The following is a 17,624-nucleotide window of genomic DNA, read 5'->3' as shown; positions in this document are numbered from 1 at the left end:
CTTGCCTACCTCTGCTGAAAGGCCAATTTGACTAAGGTTATCGTGTTTCTGTCCAGAATTTCCTCTAAAGAAATGCACGTGTGTATGCCGTGTGCATGTGTACTCTGGATGTGTGCAACAGCATAGTGAGAACTATAGGAAAGCAAAATCCTCATATCTCTCCCAAACCACATTTCATGTTGAAAAAAGAAGAGTTTGCTAGGAAAATATGGACGTATTTTGGTTTCAAGTTTGCAATCACTGGTATTTTTAGGGAACACTGTATTTAATTCAGTATTCATTGAAGTCAGACCTACTTAGTGAGACTTCAGAAAAGGTGTGCAAAACCTTATCATTACATCTCATGCCATGGATTTACCTTTCTATTTCTCTGATAGCTCCCCTGTGCTTTACTCTTTTCCCTACATTTGTCTACTGTGCATCTTCTGTGTTGAAAAATCCCTAGTCCTTTGATGATGATAGTCCCTTTAGCCAGCCATGGCTGGCCTGCTGCGAATAGTAAGTTCCTTCCTAGATTTCTTAATAAGTTAAACAAGCTGCTTTCTGTGAAGGTCACAAAGCGTTCAATATTACAGAGAACTCTTCAGTTCATATTGATATCTGATGAAAGCTGATGGATTTCTCAAGAACAGAGCTTAAAATCTTTTCTATGGGAAATTATTATAAGGAGAGCTCTTGATTTAACAGGTTTTTAATGAGGCCAGACAGCAGTTAGTGAAATACTTCCAATCAGGACTTCTGAGTTGCTCACCTCAATAAAATCAGTCCTGTAGCTGCATTAAGTATCAATAGATTGCTTCTCCTGTTAAAACTAGTTGTCAAATCTAAAATATTGTGATTTTATTAGTTACAAATACAACACTATTGGATTCTACAGAGATTAAACTGATCTGCTGGCAGCATGCCTATGAGTTAGCTTGGTGATCTAAGATTACTTGGGCAAATGTCAAACGGTAAAGAAAGCCGTAGCTCTGTTAGTCTTCCATAGTACTAGGAAACTTCAAAGTGATTTAATTTCCATTTCATTCAAGGTGTTTGGAGAGGGTGTAGTATTAGATATATTTCTATATTCCCATAACGTTAGTAACTACCTATATCTCTGTAAGTTATTTGGGAACACTGGTGAAGCAGTTATTATGATATTTAGGACTTAGACGCTCCTTTTATTTTTCAGTGCATTGTGAAAACATGTTTCATTTCATCATATCAATGAGAAAATTATTTGGTATTACTTTCTGTGCCTCTGTGTTTGTTATAGCAGCCTCACAGGAGGAAAGTGTTCTTCAGTAAATTGATTTATTAAGTCATTCTGTCAGATATAAAGATGTGTGAATGTTTTGACTCTGGATATGCCAGGTTATTTTGGTCATATGCAGTCACAGATATGCTACTGGGATGTTGAAAGGTTCATTGCAAAACATAGGATGCCTTCTCAGTTCAGAATTGTGTTTACATTGCTGGTGACATTTGATCATGTCAGCTGCACATACGTACTTTTCTCTTTGCATCGTTTGAAATTCCGTTTACCAATGTGGAGTGTGAAAAAACCTCACGTAAGCTAAGTTTGTCGGTCCCTGTTTAATCCTAGGGGTCTCAGTGTGGCTGCAACTAATGGAAATACAGCAAGATTTCAAACATGCTGGCGTTTCAGAATGACTCCTAGTTGACCTTTCATTAATGTCATTGCATTTTTAAAGTTATTCTCCTGGACTGTTTTTCTGCTGCTGTAACTCAGCTGTAGAATGACGTAACATTGAGGAGGCAAACCTAAGTTCTTCGTCTGTCTTTGATGGGCATGACACGCGTTAATGTTAATGGTAGTTACGTATGTATGTTAAAAACAGAATCTATCCCAAATGTTCCCTGAGTCACAGATTCCTCCCCTTGGGAGTTTGTGTCAGGTTAGTTTTTAATGTTCTTTGATCATTCAAAAGTCACTGTTTTGAAAATCAAAAGCAGTTACTAGCTTATAAGTCTACTTCATTGCCACAGAACTGCAGTAGAGGAACTGCAGTGAGATAAAGTAGGCCAGGCTGTCATTGCTGGATTAAGTAAAAGGTATTTATTATGATCTTGGCCTTGTATTGAAGTGGTGTGAGGTCTGGGTTGAAGGATCAGGCCTTCAGCAGCAATTTATGCTCTTCTTGTTTAAGGGAAAATTGAAACTGTCATATGCTATGAGGATGGTGCCCTTAGCCATAACCTAGAGATGTTATTCTAAATGAAAACAAGAAACCAGTTGCAAACTCCACAAAAAATGGCAGTAGATTTAATTAAACCTTTCAGCACTGGAGTAACATGGGGAGAATATGCCCTGAAGGTATTATTCTTCAAACCACACTGACGAGAAGCTTCCTTACAAAGACGAGCGCCTCAGCGCTGTCCTTGAGGTTAGCAAACGTAGATTCTTCAGGACCAAAGGCAAAGCAAGTTCTAATGCGCTTCTCATCAAGATCACCCTGTTGTTTAGTCTCTCCGTTTTATACTAAGGAGGTTTCCCTTTGAGCCCGTCTGCCAATTTCATCCACGCTGTATGGCATTGAGACAGCTAAACTTTCTAGTAGTTTGTCGTAGGCAAAGGTTTAGAAGTCTGTAACAAAATGTTTTAAGTTCAGCTTTTTGTAGTATACTTTTGCCAGGTAGTGATGCTGGTAGCTTTGGTAAGGATGGCTTGGTATGAATGTGGACGTTGATGTCAATAGTGCTGTATTCTTTTTCTTTCTTTTCCCAGGCCCATGCTTTTGTGTGTGTGTGTGTGTGTGTGTGCGCACACTTGCATGCATCTATTTGACGTTGTTTGCTTTAGAGCCTTGAGTACAAAAGACAAGATCAAGAGATATATCCAGTATATCAGTCATAGGAAGGAATAAACTGCAATAACAATGTTGTCCTTTGGTGATTAAATTGAATAGCTCTGGGCTTCTTTAGTCCTTTCTGAAATACTTACTGTTGTGTAGGTTTTTCTAACTGTTCTAGTGCTCCTGCTTCAAGGAAGGATTTTCTTTTGGTATGTATGTAAAAAAGGTAAACAAATATATCTGTAGTGATTTTCCAGTCTGCATATCTTGACTCTCCGGATCTATTTGGGCAGTTTGGTTTGGAAATAGTGGCTGTGACGCTGGAAGATACTTTTTCTGAGGCAGCCAAATTCAGTGGGTATAGTGATCTTAAGGAATTAAAATTGTTTGAAAATTGGCAACTCTGTCCTGTAGTGTTTCATTTCTTGCACAGATTTTCCTTTTTTGCCTCATTTTTTTTCCATTGATCAACTGAAATTGTTAAAAACAGTCTTAGATAATGACAGTTATCAATGATTGGTAAGTATTTTTACAACACTTCATACACGTTACAGGTGCCCAGTGACAGTCTTGCTCTTGCTTCCACTGAAGTTAACAGCTGTGACCACAGAGGAGGAGAGTGTCTTCCGTTCTGAGCCGTTCTGAAAACCTGGCCCTCAGATTTCTATGAAATACAGAATTTAAAGGGGGCAGTAGTCAATGCAAATGAAGGCATTGCATTTAAGCTATATGCACATCCTCAGCAAAGTTTTCTTCATGTCTTGAAAACAAGATTATATTCTTCAAACCATTTTCTGATTTCTCGTGCACTGACATTTCTTTTGTATTCTGCAAACGCCTTCTCAGTATGTAAGGTATCTCAAGTCAGTTTGTAGCACTTCCCGCCTCCCCGGTGATGAACCTCCTTTGAGCAGAAGCTATCTTCAGTGTTGTTTTTTGCAGTGGTTTTGGAAAGCATAATAAAAGCCTGTTGGAATATAGGTTGTGATCTCAAGCTTCCATGAGTTAGATAAGTCTCTTCTGTTTTGGCACTCTGGCAGTGAGATTCCTCATAAACATATTGCTTATTGACAGGATTTTGTAGGTAAAACAAAATTGTCTTTAAGATTTAAAGACAGTTAGGACAACTTGTGCACAAATCTGTGTTTCTGTCCTTTACCTGAATTATGATGATGAAAAATTAGTGACATTTATTGTTCATACTATGGCCATTACTTCTCATAATGCATGGAATTTTATATAGCTTGGATACAGCATGTGAGTATTACCTTTCAAAATTAAACATCAGCATTATTTCTGTGATAGATAACACTGTTTTAAACTAACATTTATTCCATAGTGATTGAGAGAAGCATATGCCAGATTTCTGAATCAATTCCCCTGCTACTGGAAGCAATCTGAGCCTATCATTTTGTCTGAGAAGTGATTGGGCCTATCATCTTAAAACTTGAGTTTTATTTCATTTTTGTCATTCTGTTATTTTTGTGTACTGTTCAGAAATGGCAAAAGCTGTAAAAAGAATGTAATCCTGACCAATAATTGAACATAATACCCTGTGTTTCAGTGAATGGTAAACTGCTCCCAGTCAATCTCTTTCAGTCTGCTGTGATTAAACGTCTCTTTCCAAGATAGTTTGGCTTAGTATCATATCACTGTAATGTAGTTCTGTATCATAAGATGTGATCATTACCCAGCTTTTGGTGAAAGAGGACTCCTTTGGCTCCTTGTCTTCCAGCTTGCTTTCCCTTATTTCTCTTTTTAGAAGCATAATTAAAAAGTTCCCTCCATTCAGAAATAATCTTCATTTTTAAAATCATCTAGTTATGCACTTTATGCTGAGAAAAAGCATATGGAAGATGAAGTAGTATTGCACAGATAAGAGATTCTGGGATCAGACTGCAAAGAGGAGTCACACGTAACGCTCTTCCCCTACTTACTGGTTTTATTGGCTGAAAGTTATAATTATAGCTTTTTTTCTGACTGGTGACATGTTAAGTACACAGAATGTCAGGTCGAAGGTTGGGGGCTAATGATTTAATTGAGAATAACTCCAAAGGACTTTATAACTTCTCTTGTTATTTCTAGCCCTGAGGAGGAACTTGGGGTGTTATTTGTGTGTATGTGTGTGGTTTTTTTTTTTTTTTTTTAATATGGCCTGATTATGCATATTTCACGTAGCATAAGCAGTGATTATATTTTAGACTGATCATTGTTTATGCCAAACCTTTTAAAATATGTTCTCACCACCTTTTAGATATCATTGAATGTATTTTAATTCTATTTTAGTTGTTATTTTCTTTCCAAATTAATGTGGCACTTTTTGTTTCCTTGAAGCTTAATGATATTAAAAAAACCCTCTGCAGTACTGTCACAGTTGCCTGGAAGGACTACCCCACCCTGCTGCTTTGAAGAATAAGTATCTTGCTGCCTGTTGTGGGATGTTCATCTGCCAAGTCTTCTCAAGGGTTGTGACAGTAATGGCTCATCCTCTGCTGCTTTTGTGTTTTGGATGTTGTGTTACACTTTCCTCTCTCCTTCTCCAAATGTCAAGTGGCATCTTGGACATCCTGCTGTGTTCTCCTCTCTCTCTGCCGAGAAAACAGAAAGAATAATATGCTAGAGGATGGTAACTCCAGTGTGTTAAATCCAAACAATGGACTAATGTACTTGTAAAGACAAGAGTCGTTCTGAGCGTGAATTGAGCTCTGGTGGGGACAATGCAAGAAGGCTCTGAATACAGACAGTGAGAGAGGCCTTTGTGTCTCCTGGCCGCCATAGCTTTTGCAAGCAGAAGTATTCAATGCAGAATAGATGGCAGCAACTTTTTCAGCTCTCATAGAGCCTCTTTGTGCCAGCCAAATCCTCTATGCAATTTTATAAAAAGTATATGTGTATATGTATGTATACAGAAATCTGATAATGGATCCTTTATAACCAATTATGAATGAGTGGAAAGGAGAAGAGTAAATCTTCGTATCTTATGATGGGGGGGAGCAAAAATGACCAAACTCCAGGCTTAACTTGCAACACTGTTCTTAAGAGAAATTATTTCATTCTCCTTTTTTCATTATTGTCTTTGAAAATATGGAACTTCCTCCACTGTAGCACTCTGCAGAGATTAGCAGTTTCTTACTGTTCCTAAATTCTTGAGAAGGTAGCTGCTCATGTGGCAGACAAAAATATTTTTGCACATGCTAATGCACATGTGCTGGATGATCTTACATCTGACTTGGTTTGAGCTAATGCCATTTGGTTTCTGTTAATTTTCCCATCTTCTTTAAAAAGTGTAATGCCAATTGTGCAAGGAGGGAAGAGTCATGCACATTATTTAGTTTTGTTTTTTCAGTGCTTGGCTGGATTGAAATGATAAGGGCCTCAAGGAAATTTTGAGGCAGATTTTGTTATCCAGTTTAGCATGTTATCAGGTACCTCCACTGGAGCTAAACTGTTAGATGAGAAAAGGGAGAGATGAGGCAGTGATTGGCAATTCGGTACTGGTAAGCTTGGATGGGCAGCAAGATGAGGTGTGAGTGTGGATTTTTTTCTCTACAATGAAACTCTTGTTTCTATATACAGTGGATCACAGGAGGATGGGAGGATTACCAAGACTTGCTTGGTAACTTGGTAATGCTGAGAACTTATTGGGATTTAACCAGTTTTCTGTTAATACCAGTAACATGAAGATCCTCTTTCAAAATTGCTTCAGAAGACCCTATAAAAGTCATGTAATGATTTTGGAAGGTGTTTCTTGAATGGTAATAATAAACCCTATACATTAAATCCTATTCTCCTTGGCTGTATATACCTTCACACTTTGTAGATGGAAGAGTAGATGGAACCCGTGTGATATTCTATTGGAGACAGTCCTTCAGGGTTATGGTAATTCGACTGAGACACTTACTTTGATGTTCCTGTCTTGGCAACAGACTTAGTGGTCTGCCGGCAGATTTTAAGTCTATAGGACTGAGGTTATGTTACTTTGCTTTATGAAAGCCTTCTGTACTTCAGGAACTAAGCTAAAAATAAGTTTAATCACCAGAGGATATATTTCACAGGGCTTGAGCTTCATGAGTCTTCATATATTTAATGACATTTGATTCATGCAACAAAGCTAGTGATCCAGAGTTGAGAAGTTGGTTTTGTCATTGTCAGCCTCATGTGTTAGGGAGGTCCTGAAATCAGACTATAAGTTTAATATTTTATAATGCTATGATTTTGTTCCCATATGAAAGAGCAACGGAGGAATAAAAGCTGCCAGTCCTGTGAAGAAATTGTTCTCTGCTTGTGACTCATTGCAGAGACTGCTTGTATGAGAGGAAAATGGTTTATTGTCAGCTGTCTTATTTAAGCCTAAATGCCATGCCTTGGGCTGGACTTCTTTCATGTCCTTCCACTTCTCTTTTCGAGCCTGAGCATCAGTATAACTCATGCCACCTCCTGCTATGCAGAGCTACAGGCTTTCCCTCATGCACATATATCTGCTGCAGACCAGCGTCTGCAAGGAGGGAATGAGGAAAGAAGCAAGATCGCTGCTTTCCAGATGCAAATTCTTGATCTTTACCCCAGGCTATCACACGTATCACTGTCTTCACTCAGGAGCATGTGCTAGAGGCTTGTTGGCCTTTAGAGAGGAGATGTCGTAAGGGGTTGGAGGATTCATTTTCCTGGGACCGAGGATAACATCTCTGGCAGTGCAAGTGGACTACATGTTACCTGGCATCAAGCTGAATAGTTTTGCTTTCCTACAGCTTTCTTCCTCCTGAGCCTGACAGCTTGATGCATGTGAATGTGTGAACTATGCTGTAGTCATTCACACCTACCCATATGTGTGAACTGGAAGTTGAGAACACAGAATTAGATTGCTTTGATCTTCTTAACACTTTCCTACTAAATTTAAAGCAGCACCCAGCCATTTTAATTAATTTTCTATTGCCAAAAAGTGGAAAATCTACTTTAACCAATGACTTCATTTGGTTAAGTGAATGACACCTTCCTCTCCCAGAGATAAGTGATATAACCAGTGGCTCCCTTTAGCCTGTATCCTACATCTTTGTGCAATATAGAACAGATGCTGAAATTGTGTGCTTTTCTGGGGGCTTGGGGAAGTTTTTGAAGACAGGGTAACAGCTTGAGAGTGACAACGTGATCTGTAATTTAGCTTCATAATTTCATCATCATCCTTTTTTTGAAAGTCTGAGAAATAGAACCTCAGATCTCATGGAGGTCCTTTAGGCTGTAGAAATCCCAAATAGTTTTTAATGCATATTTTTTCATTCTGTGTCCCCTACATAGCATTTACTGGTGGCTCAGCAGACATTTGGAGGCTGTGCAGACTGTATATATGTTGCCTGAACATGTACGTGCCTCAGCTTTCATTGACAATTATTGCACAATATATGCAGGCTGGTCTGGGACATGACACACTTTTTGTGTTTTAGTCCCAGTTCTGTAAATCTTCAGGGAAAACTTTTATCTTTCTTTTTCCATTTTCCAATGTGTAAGATAGAGTTAAACTTGCCTAGCTCTTAGGAGTATTTTGAAATATCATTCATTTTAACTTGTCTGTTGCCTTGCAAATATAAAATACTGATGTATGTTTTTTACTTTAAAAGAGTCAGGCTGTTTAAATGCTACTTTCCATTGTTCTTATTTTGTAGTCTGTTTACTAGTTGTATATTTGGGGTTTATGGATAGGACCGTCTTTGGGAGGAGAGGAAATTGTTTTGGTCTCAAATGGAGATTATTCTTTTTAAGTGAGAAGAAGTTCCTTTACAACAAAGAGATCCTCTCTGAACAGTCCTGCTTGAATTTTTCAGATTAAGAACAATTCTGGGAAAAGCTGATGATTAGATCAGAAGGACGAAAGTTTTCTGTTGCTGACTCTGCTGTTGATTTCCCTATCTGTAAGATGCATTAATGATCTTTACTAATGAGCACTGATAATTTAGTGGAGCACTATACCAAAGTTGCTGGGTAGAAGTAGCTACAGAAGTATGTAGTGTTATAGTGGTAACAGGTAATTTAATGTAGACAGGTTCTTTAGAGCAAACCTAATGACTAGTTGGACGGTGATGGCAGGATCAATTTTGAATGACCATCGTGGTCACAGGGAGTCCAATTAGCCATTCAGGAAGCTTGATCACTAACAGCCTGGTTTCTGCCGTATGCATTTACATTATCTGTATCGCTAACGTTTATGACGGAAGGGTTGCTGCCAAGTTGGGGACACACAGAGTAAGTCTGCTTGAGAGACCAGCTGGTCATTAACAGGTCTCTGTGTTTCAGAGATGAGCGGAATCAGTCAATCATTGTAAGTGGAGAATCTGGAGCAGGAAAGACTGTCTCTGCCAAGTATGCCATGAGATACTTTGCCACGGTCAGTGGATCTGCCAGTGAAGCCAATGTTGAGGAGAAAGTCTTGGCTTCCAACCCCATAATGGAGGTAAGAGAGCTAGTGCATTAACTCATTACTCAAACTTAATTTGCAGTTGTTATTCTGGGGCTAACACAAGCATTTGATAAAGAGAATGATCCTTGAATTTTAAGGATCAAAAACTCTAGACTTAATATGTTTTTAAAACTTGATTTTTCATCAACTTTCCAGGAAGTGCTTTAGGCATTGCATTGTGTAGTATTTGATGAAAGTTTGAGAGAAGAGAGGAGGTAATTTTTCAGTGCTGTTAATGTATTTCACATAATAAAGTAGTTCCTACATGAATACTTCTTTAAATCTATTAAGCCTCATAACTCTGGTAGTTTCCAGACTGCTGACCAAATGAACGTACAGACAAATGTTTTTGTGTGTAAAATTCAAAACAGGATTAGAACGGGATTCTGCATTACACAGAACCACGTTATGCAACAAAGGGTGGGTAGATTATATTTTTGAAGGGAAGAGTTGTGTTCAGTTTTAGGAAATGTGATTGGGGAAAATAGATTGGCTAGCTCCCCAAAGCAAAGTTACGTGGGCTGCACACAATTTGTTTCCAAGGGAAAAAAGACAGAAGACGTAACTTTGCAGTAATTAGCTCAGACTGTAATGTTTCAATCCCAGAGTAACCTTTGTGTAACTCACTGTAATCAAGTCCCAGAGCCATTGGCTTGGGAGCACAGGTGCTGGCAGGAGACTCTGAGATAAACGTGTACAGTTCCCTGTTGCTTCAGGATCTTTTCTGTCCCCTAAGCTGTGGAAACATTTTAATCCAGATCTCACGGCCAAGCAGAAAACACTTCTCAAGCTCATCTGAATTACTTGTTAACTGCGTTTCATGTCCTTGCCTATGTATGCAGATTCAAGTTGTAGCTGAAATTGAGGAACTATATTGAAAAATGGTTTGCCACAGAGAAGCAGTCTTGGGGGAACTCCTTATGAGAAGTAGCTCAGTTCTATAAACATGCATGTAGTGTTTAATCTGAGAAAATGCTTAGGACAGTTGATGTCTTGGTAGATGTTTAGCATCTCTATGCAATAGTCTGAAATATTATTAGATAGGCATGAGCATGTTTTATTCCCTCTTTCCTCCTGGCTTGAGGAGCTCATGACGCTCAAACAGCACCGAGGGCACTGTAGGTGCCCGGTCACGGTTGTGTGTGTTCAGTCACAAGGCAATTGTGCCTGGTTTGTGGCATTTTGAAACGGTTTTGCAGGATAAAACCAGCTGTATCGTGATCGGCAGTGGGCCGTGCCGTCGAGGGGCCCAAGCGTACAGCTAGGGGAGGAAGCCAGGCGGCACGTGGCGCGGAGGCTTCCCTTGCCGGGGGCTGTCAGGCCAGCCGTGCCCAGCGCGGCCCGACCGGGCCCTCGGCAGCGCTTGCCCCTCTGCGCTGGGGAGCTGGTCCCAGAGGGCTGCTTTCAGTCCTCCGATATTTGTGAGAAGTGTCGTATCCTTCTTGGCCATCTTAAGATTTTGGTACGTGGCTGGCAGGAGCGGGAGCGCTGCGCGCCTCTGCTGCTTTCCACAGCACACCACCAAAACGGTGCGGGTGGACGGGCAGGCAGCGGCGCGGAGGCCACGTCTGCCAGACGGCGGCTAAGGTGGGAGAGCTGCTGCTGCTCCCCAGCGCTCTGCCGGGCAGGTCGGCCGTTGGCTGTTTGCTGGCTGAGTACAATACAAACGGCTTGCAGGTCTCCCCTGGACCAGTTCTTTTGTTTGGTCTCAAAGCCTAAACGAAACATCCCTCTCCTCTCGCCCTCCTTGCCCCCCACCTCCCAGCTGGTGGGCATCAGTTGGCCACTAATTGTGCCATATAATTTCCAAAGCCGGAAATTTAAATTGTGGACTAGAAATGTGACGTTCCATTTGTAACTCTCTTGAAAAAACAATGGCAGTGCTTTATTTTTATTTTCTTAGGGGTAACAATTTCATGAACCTGGGCAGATCTAAAATTTGCCGTGTGTTAAACATTGTTATAACTGGATGGAAGTTATCCTTTTAACTTAAATCATTTGAGCTTTAAGTAAGCTTGAGAATGAGCACTGTGAAATCTGCAGGCAGGTTGACACAGAGTCGAGGACAGCAAAATTAGTGTTTTGACCAGCAGGAACATAAATTAACCTATCTGGACTAGTAAGAAATAAGACATTCAAATTAGAAACAGGAAACTTCACATTTGCTAAGTTGATAATAAAAACTTTGGAGCAGAAAGTCATTTTATTTTTTGATTTTCTGTTAGGCCAACCTAAACATCTGCATTTTATGAACTACTATCATTAGTGTCAGAATGACATGATCTTTGCTTACTAAATACTCTGTAATGTCAAGTGACCATTAAATACTATGTTTCTAGCACCTATTCGAATAAATAGTTTTGTGGTGAACAACTATATATAATTTTTCTTCTGCAAATACAGAAACAGTCAAAGACTGGAAACACGTATCTATATATAACCTCATGCATTTCTTTCTTTATTACATTGTATAGCTATACAAATTGTACAGCTTATTATTTACTCTGGTAAGCAATCTTTACCAATCAATACCAAAAACTTTCTTAAACCATTTTTTATACATGTAAGCTTGGAACTTTGGAATAGGCCCTTTCAAAGTAACAACTGGTTTCTTACAATATTGTAATATTACATTGCTACCTACAACAAAATATATCACAGTAGCAATAGCTTTAAAACATCTGAATGCAGATTGAATATGTTCACTTTGAAAGAATTCCATGTTCTTAGAACTGCAAAGATGCAATTAGTGCTTACAACCTTTATAGCAACTGCTCACCTGATAGCCAGTTTGACATCTGCTCGGCCAGGTGTGTGTGCTATTACTGTAATGCAGCGCTCGGAAAATCTAATTCCAGCTTACTGCGTAGTACCCTGCTAGTGCTCACCAAGTTCCCAGGTCTTTTGTTTGCAGATCTGAAATACTGATATTTCCGCATTGCTATTTGGCCTCACTTGTTTTTCCCAAACGTTATTTCAGTATGGAGTTCCTATGGGATGGCTACCTGAACAAGAAAAATAAAACAGAGCTACAGCTCTGCATTCTTTAGTTATGGTACACTTTAGAGTTAGGTATTTGATAATTTACATGCAGTAGCATATGATAAAAGGCAGTGTGCTGTCTGAATTACTCCAAATGCTATTCTTTTTGAATATTTAGGATTTTTTGGAAGCTAAACTGCAATACCATGACCAATATACAAGCCTCAGTAGGAAGAGAAAATGCTTTCCTTTGAAAGGAAAAGTGTGTTGTGATTTGCTTGTCTCAAAGTTTAGTTGTTCCTCGTCTGCTGCCCGTAGCGGTGGGACTTTGAAAAGTGATGAGGTGCTCTAAGTTGGGGGTGGTGGTGGTGTAGGTCCACTTCAAGCCAGAGTCGTCATTTACTCTTGCCATCCCAGGACTGTATACTATTGAGAAAATATATTAAATTATGCTTGGATGTGTAGATGGATAAGTAAATATGATCACTTCTAAAAGCTATTTAACCATTACATAATTCCTTTTCCTCAGTCTATTGGAAATGCCAAAACCACAAGGAATGACAACAGCAGTCGCTTTGGGAAATACATTGAAATTGGTTTTGATAAGAGGTATCGAATCATTGGTGCTAACATGAGAACTTACCTCTTGGAAAAATCGAGAGTGGTGTTTCAGGTAATACTGGTGCAATCTTCCTATTGTATATTTGTGTGACCCTGCTGAAAGACTTATTGCCTACGGATGTTAGGTATCTTTCCTGAGATTGCCATAATGTGTTATTTTTAATATGGTTCATGTGAGGAAGGGGGGAGAAGGAAAACCAAGTCAGCCCTTTAATATATGAATTATTCATGGTTGTAAAAATCTCTATAAAAAGGCTGCGTATTTAAACATGAAATAACGGCGCAATACTGATAAGAGTTTGTGCGTACCATAGTGTTATAGAATAGGGCTTCAAACCCTAGGAGAAACCTCTCATGCTCAAGAGGAGCTCTCTGTTGTGGTTTGTAAAGCTGCCATCTTAGCTTCCTTTAAATCTCTTGTTAAAACCCACTGCTATCACAATAATTACAGATCGCTCTTAATTGCCATTATTTAGGCAAATGAGAATATGTAATTTCCTTTCTTGAACTCTCTTCATTTTGCTATTTCATTCTTGGACCCATCCGCAACCTTTTTGTCTCTTGTACTTCCTCACCATATTTGCCTGCCTTATGCCTTCTAGAGCTTAGTAAGAATGGACTTATCCTTGATTGGGTGCCTGCAGGTATAAAACAAATAATAATGAGGTGCACTGTGTATGGCTGTCACAAGAAGTACTGTTGCTTTTTTTTTTTTTTTTAAATAAGAGAGAATTTCTGCACATGGTTTAACTGAAAGAGTCTTTCTCTGTTTTTTGTTTTGAAGTCATGAAATTTAGAGTGTTTAAGTTCAGAATTATGGTGTTAGTCATGAGACCCAACCTTTTGAGCTATGTTTGTCCTCCATTTTAAAATGCCAGTTTTGCCTTGGCAAAAAAGATATTCCCTTCTCCAGCTTACTATAAATGCTGAGGCAAATGGTATCCGTTATTTTTGGAAACTGAAAAGCTTTTAAATATGATCATTTCATCCACCCACAGAATTCAGATCTATATTTAATAGTAATCACAATTCTGAAAAGTGAAATTGTGCATTTTCTAAATTAAAAAGTCTGCATGCCTCTTGCTCTTGAAAATGGATTAAATTAATCAAGAAGGAAATGATGCTGATTTATCTTTCCAGCTTCTGTGCGGCTTCTCTGTAATGCTAGAGGATGCATGCATTCTTTTCTACTCATGGATGTTTCTGGCACATCTTAAATTGTGAAATGTAATCAATTCCTTTCTTTTTAAAGGCAGAAGAGGAGAGAAATTACCACATCTTCTACCAGCTCTGTGCCTCTGCAGCATTACCTGAATTTAAAACTCTACGATTAGGTATAAAATTCATATTCACTGTATTGTGTAATTGGTACAAAGTATTATCTCCAAGCTTTTTGAGCCATAGAACTAAAAGAAGAATTGCTGGCTTTTAAATTATAAACTTTTTAACCTTCATATACTAAAATATATTGAAAATAACTAAAGTGGCAGATTTCAGACATTCTGGTTTGTAAATAAAACAAAGGTAATAGATTTGTTTAGTCGGCATACTCTACAATTGCATTGTAATTGTAATTCATAGGACTTATTATGTGCTGGGTTTCAGAGTGGTTTTCCAGTGGCAAGGGTAGAATTCTCTTCTCTTGGTCCTCTAAAATCTTTTTTCTGTGGCTCCAACTATCAGAGAAATTTAACATTTCTGGTATGAGCACTTGGAAAGTTTATAGAGTATTTTGCATCTGCACACTTTTATTTGTGCTGTTACCAGTAATTATTTTACCATCTCTGGTAGCCTAGTGATCACAAGTTTGATTAGTGAATTTTTTTCATTTTTTTAAGCAAAAATGTTGGTAAATGAAATATTTCCCATTTAAGAGGAACTGGCACTCTGTAAAGCAAAGGCATTTTGGTGACTTTGGGACAGGCAATCCTCACATCAGTTTTAAAATTCAATACAAATTTCAGTGCTTTCCCATATGCTTTTAAAAGTTAGTTTCTTAGTGGGAAAACTGCACAATATATCAATGCTGATTTCTGAAATACCAGTTTTGATTTTTAAATGTTTCCCTACTCTTCTGCACCATCCTGGCACATTTAGGATTCACATCTGCTGACGCAGGAAAGAAAGGAAATGATATAGATATAACTAAAGGAGTCATGTAGCAGACTCTTTCAGCTTTCTTGAAACCTTAGTAGATCAGAAGAAAGAGAGATTGTTATTGCAGTTTAAAGAATGACAACCAAACCCATAGGAAATACTCCCTTTACCCAATATCCAGGAGAATTACAGCTCTCACAGTGAAGCCCAGTGCAATCCCCAGAGTCTGATCAGGTCTTCTCAGCCAGAACTGATACTCATCCAACTTTATGATCTGTTGGGATCATAAATTAGAGACAAGAAGAAATCAGGTGCAAAATAGATTTTTGAAAAAATACTTTAGTGCAGTAATGTATAATGGATAATGATGTCTGCCATCTGCTCCCAAAGGGCTGTTACTATCAACTCTGCACCTACTCCTTGGGTGGGGGGCTCAGACCTGGGGAATAATTGTTTCCATGTGATTATTCCACAGGTGTGGAAGTGTGAAATATGGTTAGGTAAAGAGTACACTTAAAGGCCTATCATAGGAACCAAATAGCTTTAGGAATACTTATCTGCACTGTTAAATCTAGAAAAAATTCTTCTCCAGAGTAGGTAGGATCCTATGAGTCAGAGATAAAAATACACTGACATATTTCAAACCATGGATTTTGCCAGGAGCAACTTAATCATTACATAGCTTTACACAGATACACTTGCAGTGAGGTGAATTTCTACATTTGTGTGTGTAAAAGATTTGTTTTTTTGTCTTGCAGGGAATGCAAATTACTTTCACTACACGAAGCAAGGTGGAAGCCCCGTGATTGATGGTATTGATGATGCTAAGGAAATGGTAAACACCAGGCAAGCCTGCACTTTGCTAGGTAATCTGTAAAACATTGTCATATCCCAAATTTGATATTCTAGCAAATGTTTTCAGTGTTGTTTGTGTTTGTTTTCTTCATACTCTGCTTTGTTTAAAAAACAGGAGAGTTTGATTACCTTTGGGATCAAGATACTTTTATTGCATTTAAAAGATATTTAAATTGCAGTGGAATCACATATCTAGTGCAGGAGTAGGGCATATTATATGAGCATAAATAAATGTGGGATTCCCTTGATGTAGCTTATATAGTGTTGGAGGTCACTGAGAAAGCACTTTGAAACAGCAAATTAAACAGTTCAGTTTAATGGATCTTTTTTGCATCTGGATGTAAAAAGCTATTAATAGAAGTGGAGCCAAGCAGCACTTTCGAATACCAGATTCTCTGCAAAAACACATACTGGTGACAGTTTTTCTCTCTCTTCCTAATAAAATTTTTCATCAGCTGCAGCTCTTGGTTCTTTACTTCTCTCTTCACTCAAAATATTTTATTCATCCTCTTTCAGGGATTAGTGATTCCTACCAGATGGGAATTTTTCGAATCCTTGCTGGTATCCTTCACTTGGGCAATGTGGAGTTTGCATCTCGGGATGCCGACAGCTGCACTATTCCTGTGAGTAGTAAATGAGCTCAGAGGCCTGGTTTCTACTATGGCAGTTCTGTCTTCTGTTTATTTGCAGGGGTAGGGACCTCTGGTGAAAAAGAGTAACAATATGAAAACACAAGCAATGTGTTTCTTTCTAGTTTGGTAACATTTTCACTGTTTTCTTTGCAGATGGATTCAACTCTTTGCAGTTTAGATCCTTTACACAGACTCTCCATATTATAACTGTGGTTGCCTTAATTTCTTTTCAAAATTGTAATTGGTCTGCCCTAGAAAACTCTCCGAGACAGATTAGCTTTGAAGTCCTGGGCAGGTGTATAGATCTTTATATTCCTACATAAATTGTTTCCCTGCCTACAGTAAATGGTTTGCAGGATGGGTTGTTTTATGTTAAATGCCAGACTGACACAAACAATTGGAAATCAAACATTTCTCAAAGCTCTCTGAGGAGTCTGGGGGGCAGCACAGGGTGTACAGATAAGCAGTGATTCATGTAACTCTTTAAGGGTGTCATAATTTTATCAGTCATTTCTTACCTGTCTGGAGGTCAGCAATGGGGAGTGTGAAGTCTGTTCTGAAAAACACTCTTTATTCAATGAGGACCAAAACTTCTTACTGAAGCTCATATTCTGGAGATGAGAGGAGAGAAAAGGATCTGGCTTGTTTTCTTCTTGTTGTTCTTCTCTTCCTTGGACTCTCAAGTGACCAGTTTCTCATTCTGCCTTGCCCTGAATGTCCACTGCTGGACCATGCAGCCTTCATCTGTCTTTCTCTTCAAACATTAGTAGCATTTGAAGGAGTTTTTTCTCACTGTACTCACAGCTGGTTTCTCAAGCATCTGCGGTAGCAGTTTGTGGGGCTGAGACAACAGGTCCTCCATCAGGCTGCAGCTGATGCAGCTGCCTGGTCTGACACTGTATGTGGGATATATTGGACAGCTGCTGTGAAACCACAGTGATAGGCTATCTCTTTGGTGTGTCTTAAAAACTCACTGCAAAGAAAGCCTAATTTAATGATCTCAGATAGGAAGCTGATGAGCCCCAGAACATGATGAGCTAGCTTATTTTGTAATGAGTATCATCAGTGCAGGAATCCCACTGAACGAGCTAGTACAAAGCTGAAAGTTCTTGTGCAATCCCATCCTGAAGTAGGAAACATTAGCAGGCAGAGGTGAGTATCTGCTCAATGGCATCAGCTACCTGAGCTGTG

General features: G+C 38.9%; 1 protein-coding gene across 2 annotated transcripts in view; it reads left to right on the top strand.

Moving 5' to 3' along the window:
- Positions 1-17,624, top strand: part of MYO5A (myosin VA) — a 116,968-nt gene that overhangs the window by 46,040 nt on the left and 53,304 nt on the right. For both annotated transcript variants that reach the window (XM_064517380.1, XM_064517379.1), the window contains exons 5-9: positions 9,084-9,240; positions 12,758-12,901; positions 14,102-14,183; positions 15,705-15,812; positions 16,318-16,424. In XM_064517380.1, coding sequence (XP_064373450.1) covers positions 9,084-9,240; positions 12,758-12,901; positions 14,102-14,183; positions 15,705-15,812; positions 16,318-16,424 — 598 coding nt within the window. The remainder of the gene's footprint in view (positions 1-9,083; positions 9,241-12,757; positions 12,902-14,101; positions 14,184-15,704; positions 15,813-16,317; positions 16,425-17,624) is intronic.

This window comes from Dromaius novaehollandiae, chromosome 10, assembly GCF_036370855.1.
Source record: "Dromaius novaehollandiae isolate bDroNov1 chromosome 10, bDroNov1.hap1, whole genome shotgun sequence".
NCBI lineage: Eukaryota > Metazoa > Chordata > Aves > Casuariiformes > Dromaiidae > Dromaius > Dromaius novaehollandiae.
Note: the sequence above shows the minus strand (reverse complement) of the source record. Positions and strands in the feature narration are given on the sequence as shown.